The sequence below is a fragment of the Vulpes lagopus genome, chromosome 2 (genome assembly GCF_018345385.1).
Source record: "Vulpes lagopus strain Blue_001 chromosome 2, ASM1834538v1, whole genome shotgun sequence".
In the NCBI taxonomy this organism is placed as follows: domain Eukaryota; kingdom Metazoa; phylum Chordata; class Mammalia; order Carnivora; family Canidae; genus Vulpes; species Vulpes lagopus.
The window spans coordinates 171,907,107-171,928,531 of record NC_054825.1 but is presented as its reverse complement, the minus strand read 5'-3'; the positions used below and the strand labels follow the sequence as shown (position 1 = coordinate 171,928,531).

Genomic DNA, 21,425 nt, shown 5'->3' with positions numbered 1-21,425 from the left:
GCACACTCAAAGAATTAAATTATAAAGAATAAAAGACAGAAAGCATTACAGAATTAAGAGAGATAAAAGGATAGCAAAATCAAAAGATAGGTTTTAAAGATCAATGATCAATTAGCTATATAAACCTCTGTCAAGGCTGATAAAGTACAAAGATGGAAATAAGAAAATGAGTAAGAAACCAAATGAAGTTAGAATAATAAAAGAATCTTATGAATGACTATTTGCAATTTAACAACCTAGACAAATGAACATATTTCTTAAAAAATACCCCACAAAATTAGCATAAGAAACAGAAAAATTTAATAAAACCCAATAAGTTGAAATGGTATAGAAACATATCCTCAAGAAACAATGCCTAAAGCCTACTTGGATTCACAAGTAAATTTTTTTTAAAGATTTTATTTATTTATTCATGAGACACAGAGAGAGAGAGGCAGAGAGACATAGGAAGGGGGGGGCGGAATCTCTGGGTGGCTCAGCGGTTTGGCGCCTGCCTTTGGCCCAGGGCGTGATCCTGGAGTCCCAGAATCGAGTCCCACATCGGCCTTTCTGCATGGAGCCTGCTTCTCCTCTGTCTGTGTCTCTGCCTCTCTCTCTCTCTCTCTTTCTCTCTCTCATGAATAAATAAATAAAATCTAAAAAAAAAAAAAAAGGAAGAAGAAGAAGGCTCTCTCTCTCTCATGAATAAATAAATAAAATCTATAAAAAACGAAGAGGGAGGAGGAGGAGGAGGCGGAAGAAGGAAGGAAGGAAGGAAGGAAGGAAGGAAGGAAGGAAGGAAGGAAGGAAGGAAGGAAGGAAGGAAGGGAGGAGAAACAGGCTCCATGCAGAGAGCCCGATGCCAGACTCGATCCCAGGGTCATGCCCGGAGCCAAAGGCAGACGGTCCATTGCGGTGCCACCCAGGCGTCCCCACAAGTAAATTTTAACCAAACTTTTATGAATGGATTGATGACAATTTGAGGAGACAAACAAGGTAAGAAAAAAAAACTTGATAGAGTCCAAATGACTGAGAAGTATATGGAGATATGCTCTAACTCACTAGTAGTCTATAATAACAATACAAACCAAAAAAATCCAAGGAAGATAATATCAGGTGTTTACCAGCACATAGAAAGAGGTTCTGCTGGTGAGAATGTAAACAGATGCAGCCACTCTAGTAAGTAAACTGGTTTTACCTAGTAAAATTGTGCAAAAACACAATTGCAATATTCCAGGGTAAGTTTTTTTTTTAAGATTTTATTTATTTATTCATGAGAGAGAGAGAGAGGCAGAGACACAGGCAGAGGGAGAAGCAGGCTCTATGCAGGGAGCCCGATGTGGTACTCCAGGATCACAACCTGGGCTGAAACCAGGCACTAAACTGCTGAGCCACCCAGGCTGCCTTCCAGGGTAAGTTTTCTAATCTAGTTCTGGTCTGCAAGGGGATACATACTAGGATGCTCTTTGTGACAGCCAGGAGTTGTATCCATCATTTCAGACAAAAATAAATAAATAATACATAGTAAATATATACTATTAATTACTATGCAAGTGTTAGAAGTGATGAATAACCTTAGGTGACTGCACAGAGGAACAAGATAGATCTAAAAACCATGTAGACTAAATGGATGTCAAAACAAAGCCAGGGTAGCATTACATATATCAAACAAAATGGACTTTAATACAATGACTAGGGATGCCTGGGTGGCTTAGCGGTTTAGCACCTGCCTTCGGCCCAGGGTGTGATCCTGAGGTCCGAGATCGAGTCCCACATCAAGCTCCCCGTGTGGAGCCTACTTTTCTCTTGCCTGTGTCTCTGCCTATCTCTCTCTGTCTCTCATGAATAAATAAATAAAATCTTTTAAAAATAAAAAAAAACAACGACTATATGTAACAAGAGAAAAGGACACTATGTAATCATAAAGGGGACAATCCAACAAGAAGATATAACAATTGTAAATATTTATGCACCTAACATGGGAGCACCCAAATACATAAAATAACAAACATAAGGGAAATAATTGATAGTGTAATACAATAATAATAGAGGACTTTAACATCCCACTTACACTGAACAGATCATCCAAACAGAAAAATCAAAAAGGAAATAGTGGCTCTGAATGACACATGGGACCCGATGGAGTTAACAGATATATTCAGAACATCTCATCCTAAAACAGCAGAATACACATTCTTTTCTTTTTCTCTTAAAGATTTTATTTATTTGACACAGAGAGAACAGAATCAGGGGAGAAGTAAGCATAGGGATAGGGAGATGCAGGTCTCCCTCTGAGTGGAGCCTAACATGGGCCTCAGTCCTACGACTCTGGGATCATGACTGAGCTGAAGGCAGATACTTAACCAACTGAGCCACCCAGACATCCCTACACATTCTTTTCACATGCACATAGAATATTCTCCAGAATAGATTATATGTTAGGCCACAAAACATTCTCAAAAAATTCAAAAACACTGAAGTCATACCATGTGTCTTTTCTGATCACATTGCCATGAAACTTGAAATCAACCACAAGAAAAAATGTGGAAATAGCACAAATTCATGGAAGCTAAATAACATACTACTAAACAATAAATGAGTCAACCAAGAAGTCAAAAAAGAAATCAAAAATTACATTGCAACAAATGAAAATGAAAATACAATGGTCCAAAATATTTCAGGTTCAGCAAAAGTGGTTCTAAGTTGAAGTTTATAGCAATATAGGTCTACCTCAAGAAGCAAGAAAAATATCAAACAACCTAATCTTACACTAAAAGACCTAGAAAAGAAAAACAAAACCCAACCCTAGCAGAAGGAAGAAAATAAAGATTAAAGCATAAGTAAATGATATAGAAATTTTAAAAAACAATAGAATAGGGCAGCCTGGGTGGCTCAGCAGTTTGGCACTGCCTTCAGCCCAGGGCCTGATCCTGGAGACCCGGTATCGAGTCCTACACTGGGCCCGCTGCATGGAGCCTGCTTCTTCCTCTGCCTGTGTCTCTGCCTCTCTCTCTCTCTCTCTCTCTGTCTGTCTGTCTCTCATGAATAAATAAATAAAATCTTAAAAAAAAAAAAACAATAGATCAATGAAACCAGGAGCTGGATCTTTGAAAAGATCAACAAAATTGATAAACCTCTAGCCAGACTCATCAAGGGGGGGGGGTGGAGGAAGGGATGAAAATAAACAAAATCACTAATGAAAGAGGAGAAATAACAACCAACCTTACAGAAAACACAAGCAACGTGTAAGAGAATATTATGAAAAATGATATGCCAACAAATTGGGCAACCTAGAAGAAATGGATAAAGTCCTAGAAACATCTAATGTACCAAAACTGAAGCAGGAAGAAGTTGAAATTTTTTTTAAGATTTTGTTTATTTATTCATGAGAGACAGAGACAGAGAAAGAGGCAGGGACACATGAAAATGTGAAAATGAAAATCCCACAGTAAACATCATACTCAATGGGGGGAAAATTTAGAGCTTTTCCCCTAAGGACAAGAACAAGACAAGATTATCCTCTCTCACCACTTTTATTCAACATAGTACTAGAAGTCCTAGCGATAGAAATCAGACAACAAAAAGGAATAAAAAGTACCCAAGCTGGTAAGGAAGAAGTCAAACATTCACTATTTGCAGATAACAAGATACTACATATAGAAAACTCTAATAAATGTATCAAAAATAAACTACTAAAACTGATAAATGAATTCAGGAAAGTCACAGGATACAAAATCAATGTATAATTGATTCTGTAATCAATTTCCCAGTAATTTCTGGGGAACCTGGTGGCTCAGTTGGTTGAGCATCTGACTTTTCATTTCAGCTCAGGTAATGATCTCAGGGCCATGAGATCAAGCCCTGCACCAGGCTCCATATTCAGCATAGAGTCTGCTTGAGTTTCTCTCCATCTGCCCTTCCCCTACTCATACTCTCTCTCTCTCTCTCAAATATGTAACCTTTAAAAAAAAAAAGAAATCTGTTGCATTTCTATACACTAATAACAAAGCAGCAGCAGGAGAAATTAAGTAAACAATTCCATTTACAATTACACCAAAAATAATAAAATATCTAGAAATAAAATTAACCAAAGAGGTTAAAGACCTGTACTCCGAAAACTATAAAACACTGATGAAGGAAATTCAAGATGACACAAAGAAATGGAAAGATATTCCATGCTCATGGATTGGAAGAACAAATATTGTTAAAATGTCTATACTACCCAAAGCAATCTACAGATTTAACACAATCCCTATCAAAATATTCACAACATTTTTCACAGAGCTAGAAGAAACTATCCTAAAATGTGTATAGAACCAAAAAAGACCCTGAACAGCCAAAAAAAAACCTGAAAAAGAACAAAGCTAGACATACCACAATTCCAGACTCCAAGTTATATTACAAAGCGGTAGTACACCACAGTATGGTACTGTCATAAAAACAGATATATAGATCAACAGAATTGAATAGAAAACCCAGAAATAAACCCACAATTATATGGTCAATCTTCAACAATGGAGGCAAGAATATGCAATGAGGAAAGGTCTCTGCAACAAATGGTGTTAGGAAAACTGGACAGCTAATAGAAAAGAATGAAAATGGACCACCTTCTTACACCATACACAAAAATAAAACTCAAAATGGATTAAAGACCTAAATGCAAGACTTGAAACTGAAACAATAAAAATCCTGTAAGAGAACACAAGCAGCAATTTCCCTGACATCAGCCATAGCATGTTTCTAGATGTGTCTCCTGAAGCAAGGGAAATAAAAGCAAAGATAAACTATCGGGACTACATCAAAATAAAAAGCTTCTGCACAGAAAAAAAAATCTACAAAACTGAAAAGCAATCTACTGAGTGGGAGAAGATAAGGAAAGCCTGGCTGCCTCAGTTGATAGAGTATGTGACTCGATCTCAGGGTTACGAGTTCAAGCCCTACATTGAGCATGGCACTACTTAAAGTTAAAAAACAAACTGGGAGAAGATATTTGCAAATGACTACCCAATTAAGGATTAGTATCCAAAATATATAAAGAATTAATACAACTCAACACCCAAAAGACAAATAATATAATTAAAAATGGGCAGAAGACATGAACAGACATTTCTCCAAAGATATGCAGATGGCCAAAAGACACATGAAAAGATATTCAACACTACTCATCACCAGGGAAATGCATATCAAAACACCAGTAAGGGACGGTTGGGTGGCTCAGTCGGTTAAGCATCTGCCTTCAGCTGAAGTCATGATCCTGGGACCCTGGGATCAAGCCCTGCTCAGTGGGGAGTCTACTTCTCCCTCTACCTCTCTCCTCCACTCATGCTCTCACACTCTCTCAAAAAAATATCAAATTTCTAAAAAGATTTTAGAAGACCACAAAAGACCAATGAGGTATCACCTCACACCTGTCAAAATGGCTAAAATAAATAACACAAAAATAAGTGTAGGCAAGGATGTGGAGAAAAAGGCACCTTCATGCACTGTTGGTGGGAACATAAACTAGTACAGCCACTGGGAAAACAATGTGGAGATTCTCCAAAAAATTAAAAATAGAACTACCCTATGATCCAGTAATCACACTACTAGGTATTTACCCCCCAAAATACAAAAACACTAATTCAGAGGGATACATGCACCCCTATGATTATTGCAGCACTATTTAAAATAGCCAAAATATGGAACCAGTCCAAGTGTCCATTGATAGATGAATGGATAAAAATGTGGTATTTTGGTATTTAGAATATTATTCAGCCATAAAATGAGTGAAATATTGCCATTTGCAAAAACACGAACAGAGCTAGGGAGTATAATGCTAACCGAAGTAAGTCAATCAGAGAGATAAATACTATATGGTTTCACTCCTAAGTATAAATTAAGAAACAGAACAAATGAGCCAAGGAAAAAGAGAGAGAGACAAACCAAGAGCCAGACTCTTAACTATATAGAAGAAACTGATGATTACCAGAGGGGAGTTGGGGGATGGAGAATGAGTGAAATAGGTGATGGGTATTAAAGAGTATACTTAATCATGATGAGCACTGAGTAATGTATAGCACTGTTGAATCACTGTATTGAGCATCTGAAACTAATTAATACTGCATGTTAACTATACTGGAATTAAAGTGAAAAACCTTAAAACATACACACACGAATAAAAAGTGCTAAGTAGGAAAAATGGTACTTTTATAGCATAATATCACTGATATAAATTTCAAACATACAACATATGACTGATTTTATGAGATATATATACATTAAAGGATGCATACCTGTGTGCATGCCTATGGGGAAGAACAGGAATTGGGAATTATTTGGGGAAAAATAAACCAATAAATGAGTGTTGGACTAAACAATGTTGATTACATACTATTAACTGAAGTCCAAAAATATAAATGGAGATTTAAAAAACCAAAAGCCAGGGGTGGCCCGGGTGACTCAGCGGTTTGGCACTGCCTTCAGCCCAGGGCCTGATCCTGGAGACCCGGGATCGAGTCCCATATCGGGCTTCCTGCATGGAGCCTGCTTCTTCCTCTGCCTGTGTTTCTGCCTCTCTCTCTCTCTCTCTCTGTCTCTCATTAATAAATAAATAAAATCTAAATAAATAAATAAATAAATAAATAAATAAAACCAAAAGCCGTATCTTCTGATCTCTTTCATAAGAGAAGGCAGAGTCCTAACAGCCTCAAATGTCCAGACAGAGGAAGCTCTGAGACTCTGAAGCTGCAAATTCACAGGGGCTGAATTTACAATTCTGTCTTACATGAGTAACTGGCTTTCGGGCAGGCAATTCATTTCCTGCTTGATTTCATGATTAAAAAATGCCACATTAGGCAGCCCCGGTGGTGCAGCGGTTTGGCGCCGCCTGCGACCTGGGGTGTGATCCTGGAGACTCGGGATCGAGTCCTGCACCGGGCTCCCCGCAGGGAGCCTGCTTCTCTCCCTGCCCGTGTCTCTGCCTCTCCGCCTCTCTCTCTGTGTGTCTATGAATAAATAAATAAAATCTTTAAAAAAAAATGCCACATTAAATGTTATATATATTACATTCTGTTAAGTAATCCTTATGAAAACAAAAAGGCTGGAATTATTACTTCAGTTTTATAGTTTTATAGATAACTAAGCTTGAAAGAAGTATAATCACTTTTCAGTTTCTCCTAAGGGTTGACATCCGTATGAAGGTCTAATTCCAACACCTCTACTTGTGCCAATAATCAAAATAACAGATACTTTGACTACTCTTTCTGGAAGACTATGTGATGAATTACCATGCAAACGCCTTTAAGAAAGCTGACAAGGAAGATGAGTCATTTCCATGTCTCTAAAGTATCCTCACCTCATGACTTCAAGGTATCTGCTTTTCTCTACCACATAAGACATACCATTGTCTTGAGCTTTGTGGACAAAGTAGAAAATCTTAGTAGGGTACAGCAAATTAATATGATAATTAAGAACTCAAAATCAATGTGAAATCATAATGAAAAAAGGAAACATTTTTTCCAGGTGTCTCTAAAAGGAGCCCAATCATAATGGCAGCAATTTTGCCCAAAATTCATCCAAAATCCTAGCACCCAAATATAGTAACTACTAAAAGGGCACAGAACTCTGCGAGAAACTTATTTATATATTACACAAAGCTTAAAGCTTTGTATTGTGTTTGCTCAGAAAGAGAGATAAAAAACTTTTTAAAAGGAAGAAAATCTGGGGAATGCCTGGATGGCTCAATGGTTGAGCATCTGCCTTCAGCTCAGGGCATGATCCTGGAGTCCCAGGATCAAGTCCCACATCAGGCTCCCTGCATGGAGCCTGCTTCTCCCTCTGCCTGTGTAGTCTGCCTCTCTCCCTCTGTGTGTGTGTGTGTCTCATGAAAAAATAAAATCTTAAAAAAAAAAAAAAAAAAAGGAAGAAAATCTTCTGTAGGTAAAAGAACACCTGGAATCATAATACATCTTTAGAAGCTCAGCAGCATTTCCTTCTGACTCATTTACCTCAGTTGAGGGAATTTTAAATTATCATTATTTTTCAACTAGCTATTTTTAACTTATTAAAATAGTGTTTCAAAAATCCTGAAACAACTTCATTTTATAAACAGTAATTAATATATGGTTCTTATTAGTGTGAGCTTAATATATACCTACCAAAGTAAACTACCATGGAGTTGGGCAGTCTTTTTCTTCTTGGGTAACAGGAATGTTAGAAAACAAAAAATACAGTGTAAATGGGAAAATCCAATCTTACTTAAACTCTTTGTTAGGCTAACAAGATCTTTAACTGAGAGAAATTATTTTTTATTAAGAGGGAAACTTCTATTTCTGGTTTCATATCCCCTTTTTAATACATATGCTTGTTTTTTTTTTCTCCCTAAATTCCTTGCAAGGTAGCTAACTTCATAGCTTTGGGCAAGAAACACTGAGGGTTGGTCTGGAACATCCTATATTGTCAGGAAGTAAAGATGCTTACAAAGATCAATGCAGTGATGAAGGGAGCAAAGAGTCAGCCTAAATTGGCCCCCAGTGGCTCATTCTGACAATTTGAGCATCACAAATAATTCCATTATAATTAATTGAAATGTGTTAAGATTGTAAAAGGCCATGAATTCATGAAACTAAAAAGAAAAATGTTAAAATGAAATACACAAATATAGAATAAATGATACATGTAAGAATGAACTTAGTTCAAAATGTAATATGTACATGTATGAATTACACACATATGTATATATAAAAATATTTAATATACATATACACACATATATATGTAACATTCATATACATGGATTACCTTTCCAATAGGCATATAAATGTGTGTGTGTATATACATAGTATAGTTAAATTTCTTACCTTTCCCAGGTCTTTAATCTCTTTAATCAAAAGTCAACTTCAAAAGAGGCTTCCTTCCCTGGCCATACAATCTAAAATATCAATCTTGTCCCCTACCTCTTCCTTCATTTTCTTCTCCTTAGAATTTATTCTCTTACATATTATATTTTTTTCATATATATATGCATATATATATTTATTGTTGGTCTTCTTTACTAGAAATTAGCTCTATAAAAAAGCAGTGATTTTTCTGTGTAGTTCACTACTGTATCTCCAATGCCTAGATTAGAACAAAGCTTGGAACACAGTAGGTACTCTATATAAAATTTTTCAATAAAACACACACACCTGCTTAATTAAGAGTATATAAAAGAAAATTTTTACATATACAAGCAAAAACTGCACAGACTAACATGTTATGTTTAGCATAATAACCAGATTAAAAAAGGAACCCAACAGTTCCATCACCACTGGCATACCCAATAACCAAGTGGAAAGGGTTTTGCCAGTGTTCTAAATGAATTAGTCCATGTCCTAAAGAGAATTAACTGAACAAACTCAAACCCTCATCTCTTTAGGACAAGAAACCTCTAGATGACCCTAATAACTATAAAATACTATTAAGCATAAGTTTTTAATAATGCTAAAAGATCAAATCACTATACTGCAATAAGACAATAGATTGCATAGTTGCAGATAAATAAAATTTAATACCTTATTGAGGAGAAACACCAGATTGTAAAGTACAAACTCCCATGCTAAAGGCATGTGTAAAAGATTTTGCTAACATTACAAGTAAAGTTTAACTGAAAAAAAAAAAAAAACACTAGAGCATGGATCAGTGGCTTGGGTTTATGTCACCTTAGAGGAAGAAATCAGGTGTCATACTTAGAATCAATTAGTGAATAACTCGAACTCTTCACTGGTCTGAGTCATTACTCTTTTTCTTTATGCCTAGTAAGTTTACTGTAACCTTGGGGAGCTTTCCAAAATAAGTTACTATTCAACTCTTAAAAGTATTAAAATAAGTATTTCTAGACCTTTAGGAAACATAAGAAATAATAAAGAAATGAAATGGATTTCCAGCATATAATATTGACTTTTTAGGTTAGATGTAATATGTGTGGCAATGTTTTATAATCATTACATTTTTTTCTGCTCAAGGTTTGAAGTATTAAATCTTACTAAATTTGCAGTTTAAGTTGTTTAAGGGAATCTGTCTTAATATTTAGGAAATTTTTAGATTTGTATTAGATATAAGTATAAATTGACTAATAAAAAAATTATAATAGTAATTATTTCACTCGATGCACATATATAAATCCTTTATTCTTTCCTAATTCATTTGTTCTGTTGTTTTTATAGATGCTTTCCAGTCAATGTCCAAGATTGTAACAGTTCTAACTACTCAAAGCGGCCCAATTACCATATCATCAGTTTCCCTTTCTACATTCACTCAGATAAAATAGGATTATACTGCTGTATACACTCATACTCCTTTGAAGAATGGTAATAACTTATCACCTAAGTTATAAACCTAAGCCTAAAAATTTTAGGCTCTCTCTTACTTCTACAATGAATAGAAAATATGCCATCCTTTCTATCTGCTAGTAATGTCTTTGTCTGAATCTCTAGTTCCAAAGAAGTTACCCATAAACTTCTTAAGCCAAGTTTACAATCTACCCACAAAAGAAGACCTCATTTACAATTCTATTTCATTCTATTATCCAGTATATTTAAACCCATACTGAAAACAGAAAATCAAATAATTCCTTTAAGATGAAGAACCATTCATTAATGTGACAGATCCATTATTCTTTTAGCTTGCCACTCTTTCTTTAAAGGCCTATGGTGAGTCACCACCACAAATGATTTTAATTCCTTATGGGAAAGCTTGTTAAGGAGTTTTACTAGGTGAATTTTTAAAAAATTTATCCTTATTATGAGTCTAATAAATACCAAATTAATTTTTATCAACAAATAAAATGTAGTAATTCTCTCAGCTTTATGAAGTCTGTGTATTCAACTTCCATATACTTGCTTTAGCAAAAGGTTTCTCAGGATAATTGTGCCATATAAAAGATTAAAGCTTTCTTATATAGCGAACATACGGTGTATGAATCAGGACTGTAATTCCATGAGGCAAAAATCCAATTCAAATTAAGCAAACAAAATTTATTGGATCACAAAAATTAAAAAGTAAAAGATGGTATAGACTTCAGGCTTGATTGAATTCAGAAGATCAAACAATGTCATCAGATTTCTATATCTTATTTGCATTTTCCTCTGTGTTAGACTGATCTTGGGAAGGCTTTCCTTATGTGGTGGCAAAAAGCTACTGGTGAGTTTTGAACCTTGAAAAATCCTTTAAATCCTTGAAACTTGCAATTCCAGGAAAAAAAAAAAAAAGATCTTCTCTTACTATCCATAACAATACCCCCTTAGAGTTCTAGTTGTCCAAATAGAGCAATTTGCCAATCCCTTATTAACCAGATTGTGGCCAGGCTATGACCAATCCACTGCTCTCCCTGATTAATAGTGTCATCAGAATGATATGCACTAAAGGTAAGATAAGTTTCAAATGGGGCATAGAACAGATCCAAAAGTAACTGATGTCTACTATTCAGGCTATTTCAAATAAAGGGAGTTCATAAACTGAAGGCTTTTCCTTATTTACTACATTCATAGAATCATTAACCAAAGAATTCACTGACATATATTTAATAAGGACTGAGTGGTGACTAATTGTTTTCTTTCTTATAGTTGTTATAATCAGAGAGTTTCTCTATTATGAATTTTCTGATGTCGTCTTAGGGCTGAGGCACAGCTAAAATTATTCCCACACTCATTACAGTTATAGGGTTTGTCTCCAGCATGAATTCTCTGGTGTAGCCTAAGGGACAAGATCTGATGGAAAGCCTTCCCGCATTCATTACATTCATAGGGTTTCTCTCCAGTATGAATTCTCTGGTGTTGATTAAGGTATGAGCCACAACTGAAGGCCTTCCCACATTTGTTACATTCATAGGGTTTCTCTCCTGCATGACTTCTCTTATGATGAATTAGAACTAAAGCATCACTGAAGGCTTTCCCACATTTACTGCATTCAAAGGGTCTCTCTCCGGTATGTATTCTGTGATGTCGATTAAGTTGTGAGTCAGTCCTAAAAAACTTCCCACATTTGATGCATTCATAAGGCTTTTCACCTGTATGAATTCTCTGATGCTGATTTAGGTGTGAGCGATAGCCAAAAGTCTTCCCACATTCATTACATTTAAAGGGTTTCTCTCCTGTATGAATCCTTTGATGCAGAGTAAGGGCAATGCGTCTGCTGAAGGCTTTTCCACATTGATTACATTCATAGGGTTTTTCTCCAGTGTGAATTCTCTGATGTTGATTGAGGTGTGCACTTTGTCTGAAGGCTTTGTTACATTCTTTACATTCATATGGTTTCTCTCCTGTGTGAATTCTCTGATGTTCAACAAGGAAGGCATAACGGCTAAAGGCCTTCCCACATTCACTGCATGCAAAGGGTTTCTCTCCAGTGTGGATTCTCTGATGTTGAGCAAGGTGCGCACTCTGTCTGAAGGCTTTATTACATTCCTTACATTCATATGGTTTCTCTCCAATATGAGTTCTTTGATGTTCACTGAGAAAGCAGTCATGGCTAAAGGCTTTTCCACAGTCATTGCATGCATATGGTTTCTCTCCACTGTGAATTGTCTGAGGTTGAGTAAAGAATGAATAACAGCTAAAGGCATCATCACATTCACTGAGTCTGTGTGGAAATTTTCCAAAATGAGTTGTTTGATGTTGAGTCAGTAACGAGTGGAAACTTAAGAGATTTGAAAAATCATTACTTTCGTAAGACTTCTCCCCAGGAGGAATTCCAGTATCTTTACTAAGGTATGTATTCTGGTTGAATTCTTCACATTCATTATCTATCAAACATTCCTTCTCAGCAGATAATCTTTTATGCTCAATTAGCATGGAACTGGGAGGAAACACTTTATCATAAATATCAAATTTATGTAATTGCTCTACTGTGGGAACTCTCTCTTGTGTTGAAAGTACTGATTTCAACAGAACACTTCTCTCAGAATTATTATATTTATTGTCTCTTTTCACAGTAGAGATTTCCTTAAGAGCTGTCACTTGCCTGAAATGCCTCTCCTGATTTCGTTGATGCTGCTCAAATTCACCCTCATATTTCCAAGCTTCTCTGAAACTGGAATATTCAAGGTCAATACTTGTAAGTCTTTCCATTACCATCCCCTGGGATATTTCCTCTTCATCAATGTACCATTTTGGAGATAATTCCTTGATTTCATACCAAGACTCCCAGTCTGAAAAATATCAAGAAAGCAAATGTGTCCTTTTTTCCTTTGTAAGGAAAAAACTGTTATATTAGAAACTATATGGTTTAATTGGGGAAAGGAGGGGAGAAAGTATATGGTTTTGACACCTTTCAAATATGGCCAAGTACATATGAAAAAATACAAAGAAAGAACAAAGAATGATAGGAGCTGATAAAGGAAGACATATGTGTTGGTGATGGGGAGGAGGTGATAGGGGAAATATAAGGCATGAAGCACATTTATAGATAGGTAAAATATAGGGTGGGTATCAAGATGCTGTCAAAGCTAAATGCTGGGAAGATAAGGAATTAAGAACAAATGACCAGATCATAATCACAGTTTCCCTGCCTCTAGTCTTTAAAGTCTCAAGTCCACTCTGCACTATCCAGTCCTATTCTTAAGACTGAAAGCCCCATGAAGGCAGAGATTAATGTTTACTTCTTTTTCTTCTTACTGTTGCATTTAGTGCCTAGGATAATGGTAACATTTTGTTAAATGAATGAATGCTGACAGAAAGCTCAACAACTTCTAAGATTTTATCAGGGACCAAGATAAAACACATATATATATTTAAGTATCTAGAAGAAATTTGAAGGTCAGCTTTGCTTACCCCTGAGGAAAAAATGCTACCTACAAAATAAATACTTGATACTTTCAAGAGAGGATATTGGTTGAGATAAGATGGAAAGAAAACAATTTTTAAAACATGATCCCAAAGGGGCACCTGGGTGGCTCAGTGGGTTAAGCATCTGACTCTTGATTTCAGCTCAGGTCTTTATCTCAAGGCCTTGGGATCAAGCCCTGCATTGGGCTCTGCACAGAATCTGCTTGTCTCTCTCTTTCCCCCTCTGTCCATCCCCACACATTCTCTTTTTCTCTCTCTCAAATAAATAAATAAATCTTTTTAAAAAATGATCTCAAAAAGGAAAATGAGGGGCACCAGGCTGACTCAGATGGTGGAGCATGCAACTCTTGATCTTGGAGTTATACGTTTGAGCCCCACACTGGGTACAGAATTCACTGAAAAACAAAATCTTAAAAAAAAAAAAAAAAAAGAGGAAATAATCCGCCCATATATTCAACTATACAGAATCTACTACTATGTGTCCAGCATCTAGCAGAAGGAAAAAAGTCTGAGTTACAAGTCCTTCTCTCTCCTTTTATAAAATTTAAAAAAAAAAAAAAATGTTTTTAAGTAGGCTCCACGCCCAGCATGGAGGCCAATGCAGAGCTCAAACTCTCAACTCTGAGATAAGACCTAAGCTGAGAGCAAGAGTCAGATGCTTAATCAGGCTCCCCAGAGGGAGCCTGCTTCTCCCTCTGCCTATGTCTCTGTCTCTGTCTCTGTCTCTCTCTCTGTGTCTCTCATGAATAAATAAAATTTTAAAAAAAGAGTCAGATGCTTAACCGGCTGAGCCACCCAGGTACCCACTTCTTTCTTTTTTAAACTTTAAGGAGATAAAACTTGTACATACAAAAATTCACTATAACACATAATGAAGGATTAGTTAATATGATATAGATTATTAGTAGTATAAGTGTCAGAAAAAGAGAGATCAAAACTACTAGTTTAGTTAAGGAATAATTCCTGGAGAAACTGAGCTTGATTGTCAAGGCTATGATCACACTTTCAAAATACAGTGATTATTCTAGTAACAATTTCATGTTTTGTTTTCAGAGAGAGAGAGCATGAGGTGAGGGGAGAGGGAGAGGGAGAAAGAAAATTTTATGCAGGTTCCATGCCCAGTGTGAAGCTTGACTCAAGGCTCAATCTCATGACCCTGAGATCATGCCTGAGCCGAAATCAAGAGTCAGACATTTAACCGACAGCCACCCAGGAGCTCCTCATTTTCATGTTTTGATAAGCATAGAGATTATTTTAGAACTGCACATGTTAGCATTTTTCAATTAATTAGATATAGGTTTTTTTAAAGATTTTATTTATTTATTCATGAGACACAGAGAGAGACAGAGAGAGACAGAGACATAGGCAGAGGGAGAAGCAGGCTCCATGCAGGGAGCCTGATGTGGGACTCAATCCCAGGACCCTCGGATCACGCCCTGGGCTGAAGGTGGCACTAAACCGCTGAGCCACCTGGGCTGCCCTAGATATAGTTTTTTTCCATAACAGCATCTCATCTGTTGAAAGAAAAGCTGCCTCCAGGCCAGGTCAGCACAAACTGAAAAGCAAAGAACACATTATGCATCTGTATCTTCTTTCCAATGCATCCTCTACCCAAGGAAAGCCTCATCCCTACCTATCCCTCCTACGCACAGCCGTGGATTTTCTCTTACTTCAGGTTCTATCTCAACCAAGGCCTGAGAGGGATTTGTTCACTTATCCTCATTAGCTCTACACTGTTGTTCTTTTTTTTTTTTTTTTCTTGGCAGAAATTTATTCTGTTCCCTAACCAACTCTCTTAGAACCTCCTTTCCTATATTCATCACCCATGGCCACTATATTCCCTCTTACCAAGAATAAATCTTTTCTCTACTCCAGGCAAATGGCAGCTTTATACAATATCTATTGTAATGCTGAGTAAAAGAAGACTGATGGGACAAGACTACAGATATTTTCCAACATCAGGTATTCTGAGATGCCTGGAGCTCCAACAACTCTCTTTGAAAAAAAGCAAAAAAAGATTTCTGTACTTATGCAAATGAATACTACAAGGGAAACAACTCTATATAGGATACTCCAGGGGAAAGTATAGAGTATAGCCTGGGAAAGTACAGAGCAGGAATTATTATAAACATTGAAGACATATTCATTATGATTAGAGTACAGAAATACTTAGAAGTCAATGGTATTAAGGTATTATGGTGGCATTCAGCAAAAATAAAAAGACAATTCACCCACAGAAGTGATTGAAGGGAAAAGGGAAGTTAGGGATTCAGACAAAGTGGAAGAGAGTTGAATGGCCATCCATGTGTCACAGTAGAAACAACACAGAGCTTGAGGTCATAGGTGAGTTTAAATCCTACTTCTTCATCTAGCTAGCTAGTTATTCTACCTTTAACAAATTAACAAATTGATTAACCCACCTCTTGATCCTCAGTTTCTTAATAGGCAAAATGAGGTGGCCTTACAAATATGGTATAAAAATAAAGAATAATAAATTTAAAAAGTATCTAGGAGTATCTGGTTTATTATATGTATTTAGTGATATATCATAAAATGAAACAAACTAATATGTATTCATTAAGTTATTTTATACCTACTACATCATTAGTAGTCCCAGATATTATAGTTATGTCCAAAAAGGGATTATGAAATAGATTGATAGTCAAATGGCAAGACAAAGAATGGGAGATATAAACCCTTTGGGGTTAAAATATATCCAGACAATTAAAGATGTGTAATTTCCAACTTATTATAATCTATAAATGAGTAGAAGTTAAAAATCAAAGTTATGATCAGCTCTGGAATCCAATCAGAACTGCACAGAAAGTAGTAAGCATAGTCATTATGAGTTGGAAGAAGAAATGTCTTACTAAACTGTAGAGTCTCCCACATGTTGAACTAATGAGCAGTATACAAACTGGTAGATATCCTGATGAAGTAAATAATCTCCTAGCATGAAACCCAGAAGATTCTAGTGGAAAGTCTGGGAAAAAAGGACAGGACCTAAGGAGAAATTTTAAGAAGAAGAAAGTTTACTGCTAAAGCCCAGAATTCATGTTCCCATGAAGAGCCTGAGCAATGACCCATAAACTTATAGACTGGATCTCCAACTTTAAAGAACTATATAGAGGGGCTCCTGGGTGGCTCAGTCAGTGAAGTGTCTGCCTTCAGCTTGGGTCATGATTCCAGCATCCCGGGATCGAGCTCCACATCAGGCTCCCTGCTTTGCAGGGAGTCTGCTTCTCCCTCTGCCCCTTCCCCTACTTGTGCTTGTGCTCTCCCTGAAATAAATAAAATCTTTAAAACAAAACAAAACAAAAACAAAACAAAGTTATAAAAGTTGTATAGAACTATGCCAATATGGCAGCCACTAACCACATATGGCAACTTAAATTCAATAAAATAAAAAAAAAGTAATTCAATTTCTCAGTAAGTAGCCACATTCCAAATGTTCAATAGCCAAATGTGGCTAATGGCTACAATACTGAAAAGTACAGACAAAATATATCCATCATCACAGAATGTTCTACTAGACAGCATTGAATAGAGATCCAAAGTAATATGACAAAGATCTTATGGTTGAATGAGAAGACAGAAAAATAGGGGCATCAGTCAGTTAAAGGGAGAGAGAAACAGAATAAAGTTTTGAACAGAGAATAAGGATAGTGGTCAGAACTATCTTACAAATCTCAGTAAGCTGATGAACAGAAAAATAAAGAAAGGCACCTGGATTTAGCCAAGTTAGAGGGAATACGGCCAGACTGGTAATGGGTAAGACAATGTAAGAGAATCTGAAGTAAAGACAATGAGTGGAGATTATAATTGGTGCATAAGTAACTGGAAGAGAGAAGGTAGTATGGTGCACAGAAACACTGAAAAGGTCCTATGAAATGATATGAAATTATTTCAAAAAGTTTTTTTTTCAAGGAAGATTTAAGTAAATAAAAATGGAAGATATAACTGTACAAAAAGAAAATACATGCTTGCTTACCCTAACTTAATTTGTATCAAGTCAGGTCCAATCAGAATCCCACAAGGATTTTATCTTTGAACTTATGAAATTATTTTAAAGGATGCATGGCAAAAGATAAACAATATAAAAGAAAATTCTGAAGAAAAAAGTTTCTAGGACCAATAATATGACCTAAGCATTGCATTTTATACCTTCCTTTCATTAAAATTCCTATGAAAGGACTCAACCAAGGTGATTTGTAAAATTCTCTATAATTGTAGGGAAATGTCAAGAGAACCCCACTTGAAGCATACAAATTTATGGGATGCAGAGGAAAAGAGAGCAAAGAGCTCTGTAGTTCATCCCCCCACCCCCTTCCCTCTCACAACCATCAGTTTGTCCTCCATATTTATAGGTCTGATTCTGCTTTTTTGTTTACTCATTTATTTTGTTTATTTAGATTCTACATGAGTAAAATCATACGGTATTTGTCTTTCTCAGTCTTATTTCACTTAACATAGTACCTTCTCAGGTCTATCACTATTATTATAAATGGCAAGATCTCATCCTTTGATAGCTGCATAATATTTCATTGTGTGTATATGTATATACACATCTTACTTCTCCACTTGTCTATTGATGGATACTTAGGTTGCTTCCATATCTTGACTATTATAAATAATGCTGCAATAAACATATGGGTGCATACATCTTTTTGAATTAGCACTTCTGTTTCCTTCAGGTATATATTCACTGGTGGAATTAGTGGATCATACGGTATTTCTATTTTTAATTTTTTGAGGAATCTCTATACTGTTTTCCACAGTAGTTGTACCAGTTTACATTCCCACTGACAATACACTACGGTTCCTTCTTCCTCCGCATCCTAATCAGTACAATGTTTTAAGTTTAAAATTATTTTAAAAAGCAAGTTATAAATAGATGCATATAAAAATTGTGTGTGTGTGTTTATCTGTGCAAGGGAAATTCTAGAAAGATACAGATCCAACTATGAACAGTAGTGGTGTTTGGGTGACATCTTAAAAAAAGAGTATCTTTCCTACTTTATACACTTTTTAATTGCTTGAATGTTTTCTAATAAATATTATTTCTATTTCAAAGAAAAAGGAAAGGGGTGCCTGGCTGGCTCAGTCTGTAGACCATAAGACTCTGGATCTCGGGGTCATGAGTTTAAGCCCCACAGTGGGTGCAGAGATAACTTAAAAAAAGAAAGAAAGAAAGAAAGAAAGAAAGAAAGAAAGAAAGAAAGAAAGAAAGAAAGAAAGAAAGAAAGAAGAAAGGAAAAATGTTACAGAGCAGCCCTAATGCTAATCCTTAACTGCACATTTCCATGTGTTTTTTCCATGAGATTCCCTTCACCTAGGTGTGCTCAGGATGATGGAGTTTACTCAAAAAAAAAAAAAATATATATATATATATATATATATATATATTAAAAAAACTTAGGGGCACTTGGGTGGCTCAGTCAGTTATGTATACGCCTTTGGCTTGGGTCATGATCTTGGGATCCTGGGATTGAGCCCTGAGTCAGGCTCCCTACTCAGTGGGGAGTCGGTTTCTCCCTCTCCCTCAGCCCCTACCCCCGACTTGCGCTCTCTTGCTCTCAATCTCTCTCTAAAATAAATAAATAAAACTTAAAATACTGTAGACATTTTCCTATGTCAGTACAAATAAAGCTACTCTATTCACAGAATGGATGAACCATAATTTAGGTAACTAGGCATCTTAATAGATTTTTGCACTCATATCCCAAAAGCTGAGTTACTTGCTTGCCAAAATTCAGTTGTGTTCTCAACCTCTTTAGTTCAGCTGGTATTTAGAACCACATGCTTTAATTAAATATTTAGTTAATTAAATGCATACTGAAGAGAAATTTAAATTTTTTTTTCTTGTTTTGCTATAGTTGACAATGTTACATTAGTTTCAGGTGCACACCAGAGCACACCTAGTTAAACAGTACAGCACACCTGTACTTCTGGTCAAGGATCAAATACTGCCCACTGCAGGCAAGGAGAGCCTCTGCTGGTCACTGGCCTGAAGGATAAAGTAGCCAAAACACAACAGCAAAGTGCACATAGCACACACCAGAGACACTCCGTGAAGTGCCAGGCCCCAGATACTATGTGACCTCTTCTTCAGAAAGTCATTACTCTCAGGAGCAGGAAACGTAACAGGTTTTTCTAATTTAGAAAAAGACAGAGCTTTAAAATGCCAAGGCACAGGAATTCATCCCAAAAGAAAGAACAAGAAAAGGTCCTGGACAGAGATCTAATCAAAACAGATCTAAGTAATATGCCTGATGAAGAATTCAAAGCAACAATCCTAAGAACTGGGCTTGAGAAAAAAATGGAAGACTTCAGGAAGGCCCTTACCACAGAGATAAAAGAGTTAAAAAACAGTCAAATAAAAAATAACTGAGATCTGAAACAGACTGGATGTAATGACCACAAGGATGGAAAAAGAAGAGGTACAAATAAGTAATATAGAAGATAGAATAATGGAAAATAATGAGGCTGAAAAAAGAGAGAAAGAAGAATTGTGGATCACAAGAACAGACTTAGGAAACTCAGTAACTCCATCAAACATAATATTCATATTATAGGAGTCCAGGAGAATAACAAATATTGTTAAAATGTCTACATTATCTAAAGCAATCTACACTTTTAATGCAATCCTTATCAAAACACCAATAGCATTTTTCACAGAGCTAGAATAAACAATCCTGAAATTTGTCCCAAACAGCCAAAGCAATCCTGAAAAAGAAAAGCAAAGCTGGAGGCATCATAACTCTGGACTTTAAGTTATATTACAAAGCTGTAGTGAGCAAGACAGTATGGCACTAGAAAAAAAACACATAGATCAATGAAACAGAATAGAGAACCCAGAAATGAACCCACAACCATATGGTCAATTAACCTTCAACAAAGCAGGAAAGAATAGCCAATGTTAAAAAGTCTCTTCAACAAACAGTGTTGGCTCACTTTCTCTCAAATAAATAAATAAAATCTTAAAAAAAAAAAAGGGCTTAAAAAATGGGGCACCTGGGTGGCCCAGTTCGTTAAGTGTCTGCCTTCTCCTCAGGTCACGATCCTGGAGACCCAGGATCAGGCCCTGCATGGAGCTCTCTGCTCAGTAGAGAGTCTGCTTCTTCCTCTCCTTCTGTCCCTCCCCCAGCTCATGCTCACACTTTTTTTCTCTCTCTCTCTCAAATAAATAAATAGAATCGAAAGAAAGAGAGAAAGAAAGAAAGAAAGAAAGAAAGAAAGAAAGAAAGAAAGAAAGAAAGAAAGAAAGAAAGAAAGAAAGAAAGAAAAAGAGGGAGGGAGGGAGGGAGGGAAAAAGGAAAGAAAGAAAAGCTTAACAAATGGTGTTGGGAAAACTGGATAGCAACATTGAAAAAAATGAAACTGGACCACTTTCTTATGCCATACACAAAAACAAATTCAAAATGGATGAAAGACTTAAATCTGAGACAGGAAACCATCAAAATCCTAGAGAGCACAGGCAGTGCTCTTTGACATTGGTCATAGCAATATTCTAGATATGTCTCCTGAGGCAAGGGAGACAAAAGTGAAAATAAATGGGACCTCATCAAACTAAAAAGCTTCTGCACGGCAGAGGAAACAATCAACAAAACTAAAAGGTACCTATGAAATGGGAAAAGATTTTTGCAG

General features: G+C 36.2%; 1 protein-coding gene across 4 annotated transcripts in view; it reads right to left on the bottom strand.

Moving 5' to 3' along the window:
- Nucleotides 1-7,955: 7,955 nt before the first annotated feature.
- The window catches only part of ZNF527 (zinc finger protein 527), a 32,127-nt gene continuing 18,657 nt past the window's right edge, over nucleotides 7,956-21,425 (bottom strand). For all 4 annotated transcript variants that reach the window (XM_041745871.1, XM_041745873.1, XM_041745875.1 and 1 more), the window contains one exon: nucleotides 7,956-13,141. In XM_041745871.1, coding sequence (XP_041601805.1) covers nucleotides 11,568-13,141 — 1,574 coding nt within the window. In that variant the 3' untranslated portion in view covers nucleotides 7,956-11,567. The remainder of the gene's footprint in view (nucleotides 13,142-21,425) is intronic.